The 17,124-nt window shown below is 39.2% G+C and overlaps 1 protein-coding gene and 1 long non-coding RNA gene across 9 annotated transcripts in view; one reads left to right on the top strand and one right to left on the bottom strand.

The window, feature by feature from the left end:
* SH3TC2 (SH3 domain and tetratricopeptide repeats 2) overlaps positions 1 to 4,806 on the top strand; it is a 58,660-nt gene extending 53,854 nt beyond the window's left edge. For 7 of the 8 annotated variants that reach the window (XM_026688306.2, XM_087955448.1, XM_087955447.1 and 4 more), the window contains one exon: positions 2,057 to 4,806. In XM_026688306.2, coding sequence (XP_026544091.2) covers positions 2,057 to 2,248 — 192 coding nt within the window. In that variant the 3' untranslated portion in view covers positions 2,249 to 4,806. The remainder of the gene's footprint in view (positions 1 to 2,056) is intronic. The other variant, XR_015747621.1, reaches the window with a different exon arrangement.
* Positions 4,807 to 4,862: 56 nt separating this feature from the next.
* Positions 4,863 to 7,268, bottom strand: LOC148132131 (uncharacterized). The gene is made up of 2 exons (XR_015747622.1): positions 5,194 to 7,268; positions 4,863 to 5,154 (listed from the first exon to the last, which is right to left on the bottom strand). It is a non-coding gene; the product is annotated as an uncharacterized LOC148132131 (long non-coding RNA).
* Positions 7,269 to 17,124: the final 9,856 nt, after the last annotated feature.

Raw genomic sequence — 17,124 nt, 5'->3', positions numbered from 1 at the left:
TTTTGCAGTCTTTTCTTGTTGTTTCTCATAGTTCCAAATCTCCATTTCTAAGAATTGAAAAACAAAGCCAAAGGAACCCTTCCCTTCTTGTGCATCTTCTTTGTACTTTTTAAGTTCCATTTTCAATTCATCCAGAAGTGGTGCCATTGTATAAATTTTTAAACAACCACCCGATTGATTTCAGTCATTCAAATATAATAACCAAAAATCCAAAGATCACCAAATAATCCAAATAGCTGGTATCTCAATAGCTGTTTCTTTTTTGCTCTTTTTTTTTCACTTTCTCTTCCTGGGGTTACTATTTAGTTGCAAAGTTTCCGTTAAAATGTATCTTTTAGATACTCTTCTTGTTGAAGTTTTACTTTAGATTCTTTTTAATTCCAGGCAGTCTCCTCCCTCTTCCAGATCCTGCCCTTATTCTTTTTCTCTCCCTTCCTGCTTATGAAAAAGAAAGTTTTTAATGTCAAGAAATCTTTATTATCCCTTTGGCATTTTGTTTTATTTTCAGCTTAATTGCCTATTGATGTCAAAGCGGATTTTTCCGATTTCTTATTTAAGTCTCTTAGTTGTAAGTATAGGGAAGGAGAAAGAAGAAGAAAAAAAGCCAAACCTTTCCCTTTTCACTTTCCTTCGCTGCTTCCGACTCTTCTTTGGGAGCGATGTTATTTTTTGTAAGTTTAAATTCCAGGGTACCTTGTTTGTTGCTTTTACAATTTAACCTGGTCAGCCAAAACTTTCACTTCTTATCTTCCTCCTGTACATTCTTTTTCCGGGTCGTAGTTCTTTCTTTGTGGTGGCATTTCTGACCACCGCTGCAACCGCCTTCGGGAAAGGGAGTAATGGTCAGCTGAGGAAGAGAGATGTGGCTCTCCCTGACCCCGATGGTGGTCTCCCCCCTCTTCACCACCTCTACGGGGTGGCTTAACCCCGAAACCAGCCGGCTCGGGGCGCTCCAGCGGTGAGCCCAGACAGAAAATGCGCACGATCGCGGATTTCTGTCTGTCGCCGAAGCCCTTCAAACCGGAAGTCCATCTTTTTTCAAATTAAAATAGACATTTGGTTGCACCTTGGAGTATAGCAACCGGAGCCAGAATGTAAATATCTCCAAGGAATTAGTAAATGTCAGTAAAAGTCTAGAACTCTCTGAATCTTTTTCCTACCCCTTATTATTCATCAGAGGTTTTTCAGTCCAAATTTGATACACTCTAATTTAGAAGGGTTCTGGAAGCTTCACATACTGCTTGGAAGAATGACATGTGGCCTGCGTCGCAGGCTGTCAACTGTGATTTATAATATGCCACCCTGTTGTCTTCTACTTTTGATGCTGTCCTTATTTTGTTCTGCGGTTGCCATTCCCTTTCTAAATACCCTTGCTTTGGATATGGTTTTCAATAGTTCCACCCTGCTCCTTTAGGAACTCACCGTATGTCCCTTCATACATATTATATTATTTCATGCTTATTAATTGTTCTTAACATGTATGAAATTAATGAATTGTTGATTCCAAGCAATCAAATCTGCATTCATTCATTTGCTCTGCATAAGTCATAAACTGGGAGTGTTACTTGACAGCACTCTGCCTCATTATAAACTTGGGGGGTTGGGGAATGCTTGAAGTATAGGGTTATACTAGTTTCAAGGTTTCTTTGTCATACAGATATTTTTTTGGGAGTGGGGTGAGGCATCATAACATAGAGTTGGAATAGCCATTTAAAGTTCCAATCTGTAGCAATAGCAATAGCACTTAGACTTATATACTGCTTCACAGTGCTTTCCAGCCCTCTCTAAGTGGTTTACAGAGTCAGCATATTGCCCCCAACAGTCTGGGTCCTCATTTTACTGACCTTGGAAGGATGGAAGGCTGAGTCAACCTTGAGCCTGATGAGATTCGAACTGCCAAATTGCAGTCAGCTGGCAGTCAGCAGAAATAGGGAGTGTTGAAAGGTTCTTCTAAATTTCTTAGGCAATGGACCCTTTTTCATCCCTATCATGCTTTCAGCCTTGACTGGAAATGCTTTCCAGTGCTTTACTTTTGTTTCTTTCGTTTTATTCTCAGGATGAGCAAGATGCAGCCAGTTACTTCTTCTTGGCCTTGGCTGCTGCCACTGAGTTTGATGACTGCAGTTGGCAAGGCAAGATCCAGGCCAAGTTGGCTCAAATATTTACTGATTCCCAAACAAATAAGAGCCCAAGAGGGTGGACAGCATATCGGGCCCGATGGTTAAGTGAAGGAAGACATGATGTGTGATCCATCTGTTACGGAATTCACAACTCATGAAGAAAGGACATCATTGTCCCTCTGCCAAGAAAAGAAGATAATCATCATCTGGTGCTTCTAGTCCCTTGTGTTTCTGAATGAATAGAAATCTTGTGGGCTGTTGTAAATGGATATATGCTGGCCATCAGCTAATGTGTTCTGAGTGAAAAAGCAAGCTCATTTTTATTTTATTTTATCAGCAACATGTAAAGAAGACATCATTCACATACATGGGCCTTATTTAAAAGATTAGAGCAGGGGTTCTCAAACTTGTGTCATCATGGCAGCATCATGTGACATATAGGGACTTTATTCTCCTTTGCCAAACTGGTTGTGGGCATGGCTAGCATGTGATATATCTGGCCCGCAGGCCGCGAGTTTGACAGCCCTGGATTAGAGGGTGTAAAAGAGTCAGTTGAAGCAAGATTGAGAGACAGTTTGGTGTAGTGGTTAAGGCATCAGCTTAGAAACGGGGAGACTGTGAATTCTAGCCCTGCCTTAGGCACAAAGAAAGTTGGGCCACCTTGGGCCAGCCACTTTCATACAATAGCCAATGACTTCTGAAAAACCTCACCAAGAAAACAGCAGACTTCTCCAGGCAGTCTCTGAGAATTAATATGATTGAGCAGAAGAGGGCGGGGTAAAGCAAGATAATGAATGCACAACATAGGAGCTGAAAAGGTATGTGACTGCAGATTGTCTGTGATAAGAAGTAAATGGGGATGATCCTTGGAGAGAATATTCAACCTGCCCCCCATTCATCCTCAGTGCCAAAAGGCAAAGTCCTTTACAAGATAGAGATGAACAGAAAGCCTCTGACAGCCTGAACCAAAGAGAAAGAGTGCAAGAAAATGCTCTTGCAGCAAATGTGATTCTTTGTTCCTATGTATTTCTTTGTATCTTTGCTTAGACCAGGAAGAGGGTAGAATCCACCCAATCATGGCTCTTGTCAAAAAGCTAAGCAAAGCCAGACCTATGTTTCAGTGGAAAACATAATGAAATCCCAGGGCTATAAGCAGGCTATGGAGTAAAAAAAAAAAAAAAAGCATCACAACAAATTGCTTCTATATTATTGCCAAGAAAATAATGCAAGAACATGCATAAAGTCACCAAGTGCCAAGAAGAACTAACTCAAATACTTATCAGTATTTATATTTATTTTGGTTTCTCATTAATATCTGCCTCACACTTCAAATAAACTAAATTAAAACCCCAAAAGTATCCTTCAGAAAGGATGGAACCTAGAATACCAGGTCCTAAGTATGGTTAAGCGAGCTCTTCAGAGGTGTCTCCTTCCTTCTTAATGGTTTGCATTGCCAACTCTCCACTGATGCTGAAGAAGAAAAGAAAATGGCTCCTGTATATTTAGAGAAGGAAAGACATGATTGGAAGCCTCTTGGGAGAGCAAAGACATCTCCATACTCAAGCCAGATGTATTGGGCTTCCATACTGCTGGAGGATGACTAAAAAAAATTCAGATTCTTTGTCTCAGTCAAATACCCTCAGGAAGAGCATGCTTACTACCCCACCATAGTTCTATCTGACATGTAGCTTATTGGATTAGTTTGAATCATTTGCTCTCTGCCCAGCCTACCTCACAGGGTTATGAAGGTTTGTTAACTACACATGAGATGATATCTACGCACGATGACTTGACTTGACCTCTTTAGAAGAAAGTCAGGAAATAAAGCCACACACTTCTTTTTGCCTGTAAACTATTGACTGTCCTCATAATCAACAAAGAAACATTTGTTTTCAAGCTGTTTTTTTATAATAGAAATGTGCTTTTTAAAAACAAAAAAAAAATGAAGTTTGAAATTCTTAGGAGGTTTAATGCTGTGCTAACTTTGAGATGCTACAGATTTACAGACCATCTTGTAGCCCCACCAAGTATATTCAGTTCAATTGAGAAGTAAAAACGAATTATCTAGGGTTTCTGCATGTGGAAATATTTTGATATGATTAGGTCTAAAAGTGGGAAGCTGAATTGAGATAGCCTCATTTTTGATGTTGTGTAGCTGTGCTTCCTTTAAAGTTAGGGTACTAATATTTTAGGGGCCAAAGAGTGTATATGTCTTCTGAATAGCATGCCAGAAGTAAGATTCATAAAAGGAATGTGACCAGGATTACATCTGATTTAATTACATTTAAAATTAAACAAATTAGCTGAAGATACAATAGTAGGATAACTCCCTAATTCCTGAATTTTTTTTCCTTGAAAATTATAAACAGAATTGGAGCAATTCTGGGTCTTAAAGGCTTTGGAGAGCAGCAGATTGTTTCAATCAAATCGTTTTGCTTTATGAAGCACTCTTGAAATATCTTGCCTTGCCTCTAAGATTTTGCTCCTGAAATGAAATGTAACACAGACACAAATTAACCTTATTTTGTTTTTCAGTTTTCAAGAACATGCTAGAGGAGCTTGTCCATCCGTTTCCATTCTGGGATGAATAGATGCCTCTACCATTTAGAGCAGACCTGAGTCCCCATGCAATAAATAATGGTTATGCCAGATTGTGTTTTGAATATTAAGGAAGAAACACAAACCAGTTGCAAGCTTTGTCTCTCTCTTTCCGTCTACTGGCGAAACCCCTGGGGGACTTCCCCTGACCTGCTTCATGTCTGAATGTTTGCACAAAGATATGAATCAAAGTGGTGAAGGACATGTCACAATGAAACTGGAGAGGTATTCACAAAATTAACATTGTTTGTGAAAAATCTTGGTTATACCAGCAGCCATTCTGAAAGCAGAATAATAATTATAATTTTTTTCAATTCTATACAAAGCATGGCTGCAGCCATTCACAATGACTATGTTGACAATGTTGTAGCACCCAAATGACTAAATACGACAGGGCTGAAAGTTAGATACATGTTAGTTTGTCTGAAAGACCCACCTAGCATCTTCCAGATGCTAGCACCCACCTAGCACCCACCTAGCATCTTCCAGACATGAGCTAATGATCTGACTCTGTATGACAGCTACCTATGTTTATGTATGATCCTGGGTGTGATCACTGGTTAAACAGTTTAGTATTTGCTTTTTACTTATACCATAGCTCATCTCACCATTAGAGGGCAATAAAGGCAGTATTTTCTATTCCTTTCCATCTTTATTAAGAACAAGAATCTGTTAAGAAATTGATAAAGGCTTTTAGGCAGTCTGAACTTTTAAGACTTATCTGTGGCCGGATATGCTGAGAAACATAACATTCTGTACATTTCTCTACATCCTATACAAATCAAATTTCCTAAAGTTATGCAAGGAAGCCAAGATTTGTTATCTTACACTCATTTTTTTTTAAAAAAAAAACAACAACCACTTACTGCAATAATAATAATAAAAAAAAAGATTTCTCCATTATTGTTTAAGGGAAAATTTAAAAACAATCCATGTTAGATTGGCAAACTTAAATGATATCATGGTATAGTATGACTTAAGACGGAATATATTATTGGAATAACACTTGTTCTTTGAAAAAATACTGAAGCAATCCAAAAGATATGACAGCATGCACAATCTCTTTTCACATATATATATGTACTTAGGTCTTTCTTCTTCCTTGTATAGAAACAGATTTATTCTTTCACTTAATTTCTACCTGCTTTGAGTTGTCTGGACAATGGCTGGAACAATAGGTGGAAATAAAAGGAGAAAAATATTTTGCTTTCTTCTCTCTGAGCTGGTTGCTGCCTACCTCAGAAAGATGAGTTAAGACATTGCCTGCAGTTCTCCACAGTAATGCCAAGCCGGTCTGCCAAACTCCCAAAGCCCAAATCTTTATTTGGACATTCAAGTTTATGGTTATTTATTTTACTTCCTTGGAAGTAAAAGTGAGTTAGTGAGTGAGTTAATGTAAACAAATCAAGAGGAAAATCTATGGGGCACTTGAATATGCACCAAGAGCATTGTTTGGCCCCTTTCCTTGGTTTTAATTGCTCAAATTCTACTCTTGAGATCCCTTCTCACAGTTCTTGAATATTTCAATATGGCAGTGACAGAAGTATTTTCCTAGGGGGTTGCATTTCCAATTGCCAATATCTGGAATGAGGGCAACATTGGTCCAAATGAGCCTTTTTCTGGAAAGCTGGTAGAAAGCAGTACTTGGACTTTAAGTAGAGAAATCCAGTTTCAAGATACCACTTGACCGATCAATCTAATTGGATCTCTCTGGACCAATCACTCTGTTTCAGTGAATCCTGTGTATGCCATGTTGAACTTACAAAAAAAACCAACTATATAAATAAAATGAATTTTTCATTAGTTTCAACATGGAGGCCCATTTTGATGGCTTTAGAAATGTTACTGAGAGATTTTGCCTGAAATTAGAGATTTTTACTAAGATTCACTGCTTTCCTGACTAACCCTTTTGTACTCAGAGACACAAAAGGTGGTGGTTAGAAAAAGCAATCTTTTGAGTATTGGTTAACTTGTGTTCTTGGTGCTAAGATACAGCAAGTTCAATTCCCAACATGCTTGCTTGAAAATCCAAACCACTGAAATCTATTGGGACAGCTTTCTAGCAAGCATGCTTTAACAAATTAGAATGTTAGATTTAGGTCTGCTTAAGCACTTTTGACAGCTGGAAACTCTCGCATCTCCTGTAAAATAGGTGAACATGCATGCCAGCTGAGAAAGTGACTCAAGATCATAAGCTTCTATGTCTCTTTTAATTTAATGCATAGCCTGGGAAAATTCAATAAGGGTATTATCCTCCCATTTCAACATGTCCCATGTGGAACAATTTCTTTTTCTTCCTTGACAGATCTTAGTTGTCTTCATAGTGGGAAATGAAACCTTAGTATCCAGAGATAATTTTTATATTCAAGAGCCACCCCACTGATTTGAAAATGCTGCTAGAAAAGGTCTTCATTCAGAAGACATCCATATTGGTCTTACATGATAGATAGCTTTTAAAAAAATATTTTGATTGGGAGCTGTCCAAAGTTGATTGAAAGATATGTTACAATAAGCATGTTTTAAATAAAAAAAATAAAAAATAGGACTTTCAATTGTGTACCGTCCTCATCATTTCCCCCCTGATATTACATTTTGAAAAGCACTGTTTCCCATGGAGTAGGAGTTTATCCCCTTCCTAGTAGAGTATTTGGCATTATGATTTATTTTATGAATGACTGATGATGAAAAATTAGTTGCTGAAGTTTCTGGTAAACACCAAAATGCTGGGTCTATACAACTGAAGACTGGAAAACAGTTGAAGCCTGGAAAATCTGGTTGATCTCAGGAGCTGAAGGAAGGTAAATGGGATGTACATAATGCTGTCATCTGAAAAATAGAAGAGTTTTGCCATCTGCTGTAGATTTATCCTTTGGAAATTCTATAGTGTCAGCCTGTATTCCTCTTCTAATTACAGTTGCTTAGGAACATAAAAAACCCTATAAAATAAAAATGCTGAATGAAAGTTAACCCATTAAGGCTAGTACTACAGCTAAAAGTTATGGAGGGAAATAGTTGCTATGGTCGTGATCTTTCACTGAAATTCATAGAGTAAACATTGCTGTAGAAATGAATTGTATATTATGCTGGAGGTGCCCAACATTTGGGGTAAGCTAATAGGTACATTTGAATTTAAAAAACATAATTCAGTGCTGTGGAACATATGTGTGGCCACTCATGAAGCACCCATGTCCCAAGGCAGGGGTGGGATTCTACCAGTTCGGACCAGTTCTATAAAACCAGTTGTTATGATTCTGCGTAGTTCGAAGAACCAGCAAATGGTTCCCCTGGCTGGCCCTGCCCCTTTCTGCCCACCCTTCCCCCTCCCCTCCCAGTCAGTCCTTATCGTGCATGCGCAACATTGCGCACATGCCCGACATCACTAACTGCGTACTTTCCCCCAGTCACTCCTTAAGGTATCCCCCCCCCCCCCGACCATCAGCTGTTCCTATTCCTCGCTTACTTACTGCTTCGCCCAGGAGGCTTCCCTGAGGCCCAGGAAAGTAAAAAAGGGAGGGGGGACGCAGCACCCCCTCCCTTTTTGCCTTCCTGGGCCCCAGGGAAGCTTCTTGGGAGCAAAAAAATGCCCCTCCAGGAGGATCCCCTGAGGCACAGGAGGCCCCAAAATGGAGCACAGGGGGTTCTGCGCGCCTGTAATATGCTCAGTTTTTTTTTCCTTCTTGAGCCCCAGGGAAGCCTTCTGGGAGCAAAAACACCCCCCAGGAGGCTTCCCTGAGGTGCAGGAGGCCCCAAATTGGAGCGCAGGGGGTTGCTGCATGCCCCCCTATGCTCAGGTTTTTTTTTCTTCTTGAGCTCCAGGGAAGCTTTCTGGGAGCAACCCTCCCTCCCCAGGATGCTTCCCTGAGGCCCAGAAGGCCCCAAAATGAGGGGGGAGGGGGTGAGGAAAAAAAAAGCTACACCTACCCAGTCACATGGCCATGCTCACCTAGCCACGCTTAGAGAACTGGTTGTTACAAAATTTGAATCCCACCCCTGTCCCAAGGCATAACTCTGATGGCGTCACTCCTGCAATTTCTTCTCTATGACCTCTTCTTACCTTTTCTTCCCACTACCTCACCCCCCCACCCCCACCCCACACACACACACCAGCAGAAAGACAGACTTGGAAAGATTCCTAGACTGTAGCTGTGTTCCACATTTTTGAGGATTTGCTTCAACATTCTTGGAAACAAATGTAACACTTCGTAAATGATTTGTTGTCTGATCACATGAAGCTAAGCAGGGTTAGACTGAATTAATACATGGACTGAAAACTACCAAGATATTTTATAGCTGAAGATGGATTAGGAAGTTAAAAAAAAAAACCCTCTTTTTTTTAAAAAAAATAAATCAATAATTATTCTAAACCAGAAAACAATAGGTAAACGTAAACCAGTTTTAGGGTTTGCATGAGAGCTGCATAGATATATCCATATTGCCATTAGCGCAACTTGAAGGAGGCTTGCTCTGCAAAGCAACTTTAGAGGGCTAGGCAGAAAGAGGATTCAAAAAGTCAAGATGATGGGTATTTTTCATAGACATTTCTGATTGCATAATCCTATCTTCTTATTTTTATTCAAGTAATTGTTTAAAAAAAAATCCAAGAATATGACCAGGGAGAAAAATGACCAGAAGGACAGGTGTAGTATTTAGTGTCACTTGGACAAACTGCCAGATGATCTATTACTTTGGGGAAATATTGTTACCACCCCTCATTTCAGAAATGCATTCCCTGCCTTGCTGTTTTTATAAGATATTCCTTCCCATAAACATCCCAATGCTTCTAAAATGACAGTCCCAGAAATTGTTCTATCAACATAAACATTAGATGCAGCAAGATAAACATTAGATATCCAAGCTAATAAATTAAGCAGCTGCATATTAAATTCTGTGCAAGGTGCTAGAATATAAACAAATAACAAATAAGCCACGGGATGGTCAAAAACATTGCCAACCAGATGGTACAATCAAAACTCTACTTGTTTTTTAGGTACATTGCACATTTGATGCAAATACAGAATGGACAAAGCTTTCGTGGCACCCTCTAGGCTGCCATTTTTACTTTTTCTGGACAGACTCTTGCATACTGATACAGGAAAAAGTCCTCAGTTGTACCTACCATGGATGAGCTGTGTACGCTCTTTTGCCCAAACCCAGCCCATATGGCTCTTGTAATATATAGAAGATGAATTAGAATACAGGGACATTTTTTCAACAGCAATTCCTCAACAGTGATTTAATCTGATCTGTTGGGGGGGGGGGGAAAGACCAGTGAGGTTACAATGGATAAAGCACAAGTCAGCAATGTTTTAAAGCGAGGCCCAGATTTTTTATTTATTTATTATTAAATTTATATGGCACACATGATAAGGCAATGATGGGCGGGTTACAAACTGTAAAAAGATAAATAGAAAAACAATTAAAAATTTAAAAACCATGCAAAACATAGAACCGAGGAGACAAGACTGCATGGGGATGACATCTTCTTACCCTATCAGCCATCTCTAGGGGTAAGCTCCCCCCTCAGGGCCCCAAACTAATTAGCAAAATCAGATTTTAACATCCTTCTGGAAGGCCAAAAAAGTGGCAGAAGTTCTCATTTCTGGTGGTGGAGTGTTCCATAGGGACGTGTGGCCACAGTGGAAAAGGTTCTCCTTGATCCTGCCTGCTGGAATTCTTAACAGACAGGGTTTGTAGCAGTCCCCTTCTACTAGAGTGAGTGGGATGGGCTAATTCTATTGGGTTGAATTGTCTCTTCAGATATCCTGAAGATATCTATTTGTAAAAATGTTTGTTGGATATTTGTTGGATTTTTACAGGATACAGTTTGAACCACTCTGGGGACTGCATGGACAATGGGGTGTGTGTGTCTGGCATGCTATGGTCCATAGGGCCATTGAAAGTTGGACACAACTTAGCTAAGTCTTAACAATTGAACAACAATAACAAAAGGACTACATGGGGCTCAAAGGCTTGGTTGTCCATCCCAATCAACAAATCATTTTATTTATTCCTTACATGTATATAGCTGCCCACTCACGAAACATGTGTCTCGGCAGCGTATAAAAGAAGCCATAGAACAAACATTAAAACACCCTATAATTTTAAAAAGATCAATTTTTTAAAAAGAGTCTATCTTTGGTGTAAAAGATAATACAAACATTTCAACAAATGAGCATTTTCTGAGATCCCAAACACTGTTGGCATAGTCACATTTTGAGGGCCTGGGAACCTGGATAATAGCTCTACATAATTCTTCATATCTTATGTAGAGGACTCCTACTTGTAAGTATTTTTACAAGGAATCTTTCCCAACTTAATTTCTTAGGTATCTACATGCAGGAAAGCTTGGCGATTATTGTGAAATACAGTGAAGAGCTGCAATTCCATGGTTGTAAAATCATATGTGAATAAATAATACAGCCAGTTCAGGAAGAACCTAAACCTGTGATGACGAACCTATGGCAAGCGTGCCACAGGTGGCAGGCAGAGACATTTGTGCCAACACGCGAGCTGCAGGCAAACTTACCTCACTGTGCATATGCCCACCTCACAGCTGATTTTTGGCCAGTTTGAGGCCTTTTTCAGCCTCCCAAAGGCTTGAGGAAGGCTTCTGCAGGCTTCTGCAGGCTTCTACAAGCTTTGCAGGCCAAAATCTAGCCCCGTGTCGTCACTTCCAGTATTTTCGGAAAAACTGGAAGTGACAAAACAGGGCTAGATGTCAGCCTACAAAGCTTGTAGAAGCCTGCAGAAGCCTTCCTCAAGCCTTTGGGAGGCCAAAAAAGGCCTCAAACCAACCAAAAATCAGCTGTGAGGTGCAGTGCAGGTAAGGGGGCAGCGGGGTGGTGGTGGGTGGGGATTGCACACGCATGCATAGGGGACATGGGGGGCACATTGCCTTTTAGGTGCTGGCACGTGAGAGTGAGCGTACAAGCATGTGCACAATTTTGGGCACAGGAGCCCAAAAAGGTTAGCCACCACAGACCTAAACAGACTGAGCAGATGAAGAAAAAAATGTACAAGGAAAAAGACAGAATGTTCAAAGATTCTGAAATTAGAAAAAAATGGCTAAAAGACTCATTAGCATGTCAGAAGAATAATAGATTTTCTAATCTGCTCAGAAGTAAAAGGGGTTAGAAGCAATAATTCTACAGGACATGTCTTATTTGTATTGAGTCTGACATTACTTCAATATGTAGAAAGCAAGAAGGAATGAATCCATGTCATTCACATGGCAGATCTTTCTAGTTAGCTCTTGACAAATTGGCATTTTCAAATATTTAAAAGGTTGCCACAAAGAAAAGAAAAATCCCTTCAAGAGTTTTATTAGAGTGACAGGGCAAAATTCAGAAAAACCCTCAAGAAATGCTATTTTGCAACTGCAAGAGCATGCCTAATTTTTGCTAATCCCCCTTTATCCAGATGTTATCCAGAAGTCATCTTCTGCAGCATTTTGGAGGGTCTTCTGTATTTTCTTCCATGTTTCAAAGCAGCTTCTGATGTCCACAAATGACTGCAGAAGAAAGAGCATACTGGAAAGCTTCAGTAACACAAGCGACACTCTTCTCATGCGTCTATATTTCCTCCATAGTTAACATTTGGGAGAATTTTTTTCAGCCACAGAATTGGATCGTCTCAAAAGAGTCTGACATATTGTACAAAAGATCCCAAGTGATGCATGAGCTGCTTGAAAGAGAAGACTTTCTGACACAAGTAAGGGTTTGGCCTGGAGGACCATTTTTCTCCCAGTGCTATTGTTGGCCTGAATTCATCTTACCCTGCTCTTTTATGCTCCCTGGAGTTCCTTGGGGATCCTCCTTATCACAAAGCAGGAAGCAAGGGCCGGAAACTTGGCAACAAGATACTTCTTTTACAGAAGTGATAGGAAACAGCCTAAGTGCCAACAATTCTTGCAACACTGCTTAATAATGTTAAACAGTGGATGGAGGAGAATGCAACTTCTAAACATGAAGCCTGCCATGAGACAATCCAGGAATGGAAATAAAAATACTGAAATTAGCGTCCAAACTCCAGAAGCAAAACAAGGTGCTTTGGCCAAAAAGCCATCTCCAGAGAGCTCTCCCTTTCTTTTAATTCAGCAAGAAATCTGCAAGATTATCAGACTGATTGTGACGAAGAGAAGTGTCTGTCTTCCCATTGGCGTCATTACTGACCTTTCTGGAAATAAATCTTTACTCGTTCTGGTGAATGGTTTTGGTTTGATTGAACAAGTGGTACAAATTAGAAAATTGCAGCCTTTGGATCATTGCATTACTCCAAACGGCTAACCACATCTGAGAGAGGGAGGAATAATTCAGATGATGATATGAGAGCATTTTCATCTACAATACTATCTGTGGATAACTGGTCAAGCTGTGCCATCTCAATTCTAAGAAGTTGGTTTGATTATTTACACAAAGTGAAAGATCCAACAGCACAATGATTTTTTTTAAAAAAATGAGTGATTGTCCTTATTCAATCATAGAGATGAACTGTATATTTTAAATTAACTGTATATTCTGAAAATCAATTAATTTCATTGTTCTACAATACATTCAATCAGGTTGGTTTCTCTGGCTATGAACATTCAAGTTCAGTGCAAGTATTCCTGGATTCTTTTTCTGTTAGTTTCAGAAAGCAGATGCAATTGAATTCCAGAGACATTAATCTTAAATGAATCTGTTATAGGTCAATGTTAATAATAATCATACCAGTTTCTTCTCTGAACTAATACATGAAGGAAATTCATTTTACCCAAACAATGGACAACTTCTTTGAAAATCATCAGTGGTCAAGATGGGCATGACCACTGAGGAGGTACCAAAATAGAATGGGGCTACATCCAATTCTTGTCTACTAGTTGTCTATTCCTGGTTTACACAATTTAGTAAAGTGTCCATCATGGCTGTCAAAAAGGTCTGATTCTGTAATCCATCCTAACTGGAAGCTACTTGAATTGAATGGCCAGCATGACCTTTGCACTTTGTCAAGCTTGATAATGTTTTCTACTTAATTTTAGAGAGGCCAGTGCCAAGATTAACATTCTTTTGGGGGAAAGTAACTCGTACATCAATTCCAAATTCTGGATAAGAAATGTCTTCATTCCCACCCCTCTTTTAAGATAAAGAGCAACTTAAAGGTTTGTTAGAGGCAATCTATGATTGCAATTACTTCATTAAAATTTGCAAAGACCGTTCTACAACTTATACCTTCTAGATATATATTGACTATAATTCTCAAGGCTTTAGGGTGGCTGGTGTGTGTGTGTGCCCTATGTGTGTATTTAATTGAGCATTACAACTAGTTCAGTTTTTCTTGTCATGAATCTGAGTTATTTCTGAACAGGATTTTAATAGAACTTACTTTGATCTCTTTCCTTAATTAAAAAATGTAAACACTTTTGGCTTTACTTCATTCAGGATGATAAGTTTCCTACAGAAAAAAAAATTCTCTAAGCAGTTTACAGAGTCAGCCTATTGCCCCTGACAATCTGGGTCCTCATTTTATCAATCTTGGAAGGATGGAAGGCTGAGTCAACCTCGAGCAGGTGCGACTAGAACTGCCAAACTGCAGAAGTAGCCTGCAGTACTGCATTCTAACCCCTGAACCTCCACGGTTTCAAATCCATATGAATAGAAAACAAAAGGGTCTCATGATCTTCAAGTTATCCACAGAGAGAAGTAGAGATAAATTCATTTTTAGAGGAAAGTTGTCTTCATTTCTGTCCCCTATAAGACCATATTTTCCAATACAGTACATACGGTCATGGAATCATAACATTGTAGAAAGGGACATTTTAGGACATCAGGTTCAATCCAATCCCCTATTCAGGGCAGGAATCCAAATTAAATCATTTCCAGTATTTATCATCCAACTTCTGTTTGAAAACATCACAAAAGGAAAGCCTAGAATGCTCTCTTAGTAACTGGTTCCATAGTCAAACTGTTCATACTGTTCCTTAGCATTGAATTAGAATCTTGCCTTCCTGTAAATTAAAACCAAGATCTCATATCCTGACTTTTGGGACAGAAGATCTTGTCCTTCTGAATAAAAAGCTTCTTCAGATACTTGAAATGCATTTGATTCCCACCATCATTCTGCCAAGAATGTGTGAGTGTGAGTGTGTGTGTGTTTGTGTGTGTGTGTGTGTTGAATTTCACTCTATTAGTCTTTGAACTAAAATATAATTTCATTTTGATTAGGAGAAGCAAGACCTTCCCTCACCTTTTCCTTCACATCAGGTTGAGAGACATTGGCTCCTAAGAAAATGCTAAGAATTAATTATAGAACAAAAGCAAGCGGCCAGTGCCAGAAATTACTATAAACATCATTTTCCCTTATCCCTTGACCTATTGTGTGGAGGTATTCTGCTGCATGGCCATTTTTTTTTAAAAAAAAGCCACTGTATTGAGCTGACTTTTTGGTACTCTGTTTTTTTTTAAAGCATTTACAGCATTATTTCTTTGATATAGTGTGGTGCACACTACTTCTGTTTTTCAAATGCAAATACCAGCTTGCCCTCATAGTTGTGTATGTCAAAAGTAATGATAACCATGCAAAACAGAGCTGTGTGTGGCCTCCCTTAGAAATAGACATAAGATTGAAAATTGATGTGGAGAATTTGGAAACATTTTATGTTTTAAGTTCCAGCTCTGTCTTGATTCCTTCACCCAGGAAAGCTATAAGAAGGGGTATACAATTTGAGGCCCCAAGAGGGTATCCAGCCTCCTGTAAAAGCCCTTTCAGTTGTTGATGTCATTCTTAATGTGACAAAAGGTGAAAAGTATTAAAGGCATGGAAAGGGAATATATTAATAGTATTTAATTAATAAACCGAACAGGAAACAATTAATGAATTACTTAATTAAGGTTTTGTTCTGCCCATATGTTTGTCCTGTCATAAAACAAGGTACAACCTGGTCTCTTTCATTTGTTTTAAATCTCAGATTCTATGTTCAAACCCAGCTCCTCCATTTTTCCCAAGATGCTGTTCCGGTTCTGTGCTTTATGCCTGTGTACATAAAATAGAGAAAGAAAAAGCATTTTTGAAACTACTTCTAGAAACTATGAGGAAATATCTCAGGACCTGTGAAAGTCAGCCAGACTTTCACAAGTGGTTTGCCATTGCCTCCTTCCTAGGGTTGAAAGAGAGGGGCTGGCTGAAAGTTACCTAATTGGCTTTGTGCCTAAGGCAGGACTATAACTCTCAGTCTCCAGTTTCTGTCCTGGTCCCTTCATTAAAGAAGCATAGATGTACATGTATATGTGCAAATATATATCACACTGCATGTGTACAAACTTATACAAGCCTGAATAATTTCTAGCACTAAAAGAAAGCCATCCCAATTAGAATTCTGTTTTCCACCAAATTGAATACTTCCTATGGCCTTATTGTTTAGAGTTGTAATATTTGTCTCTGGAATTGGGGCTAATATGGAAGCATTTGAAGTAGCCAGCTTTTCCAAGAATCAGACCTCTGAGATTACCATCTGCTCATCTCAGTCATATCCAAAACCTTTGTCAGTCCTTCAAAAGCAAGCATTTAGCCCATACAAAATACCATTGGCTTTCCATAAATAAATAAAAGTGGTACAAGAGAGAAAGTGATTGCTGTAGTGAAGCTCTCATTAAGATACCTGAGCATCGCCAGAGGGAAATTGGGAAGACCTCTGGCTCTCTTTTCTTCAACAACATGTTATTATCATGCATGTTATTATCAGAGGGTGGGAAGGATAGCAATCAACCCATGCTTTATGACTAGGGCTTAGAGAGAGCTAAGTTGTTAATCAAAGTGGCATTTATTACTATTTACAATAGATTACAACCAACAGCTGGCAACATTTACAGTATTCCACGCGTATTCTAAGACAACTCACATGTCCATATATATTAAGTGAACCAAAATCTCCAACATGTATTATCAAGCCCATTTCTGAACGTTCCTAAAATGTGTCAGAAGCACACAGCTTTCATCTACCTATTCTCCCACAGATCCTTTTCTAATTGCAGGCATAGGAATACAGACTGTCTACTTAGCAAACTTTGTTTCCCTTTCCAAAGAATAGAAGTCAGATATTACCTAAAATGGTGGGGGGAAGTGGGGGGGGGGGGAGAAGAAAACACACATTTGCATTTTAATCAAAACTCGCTTGTCAGCACCTAAATCCACCTCCTTTCTTTTATGGCTCTGCACCAATCCAGAGCTACGTTGTTTTATGGTTTTCTGAATATTTGTTTCCCTTCCAGGCAGTCTATACTGCCAGGTATTTTTCACTAAAACCTCATCAGTTGATTACACTTGCCATCTGATCTTCTGCTATGTAGCTCTGGATCTTCTTGTTCCTGTGCTCACTTAGATGCTCCTTTTACTATCATTATCTCCTTTGAACCTCAAATAAACTCTTCCCTCC

This window comes from Notechis scutatus, chromosome 2 (genome assembly GCF_049901735.1).
Source record: "Notechis scutatus isolate UNSWTSFEM ecotype Mainland chromosome 2, rNotScu1.2, whole genome shotgun sequence".
Lineage (NCBI taxonomy): Eukaryota > Metazoa > Chordata > Lepidosauria > Squamata > Elapidae > Notechis > Notechis scutatus.
The sequence above is the reverse complement of the archived record's forward strand: the minus strand, read 5'-3'. Positions and strand labels throughout refer to the sequence as shown.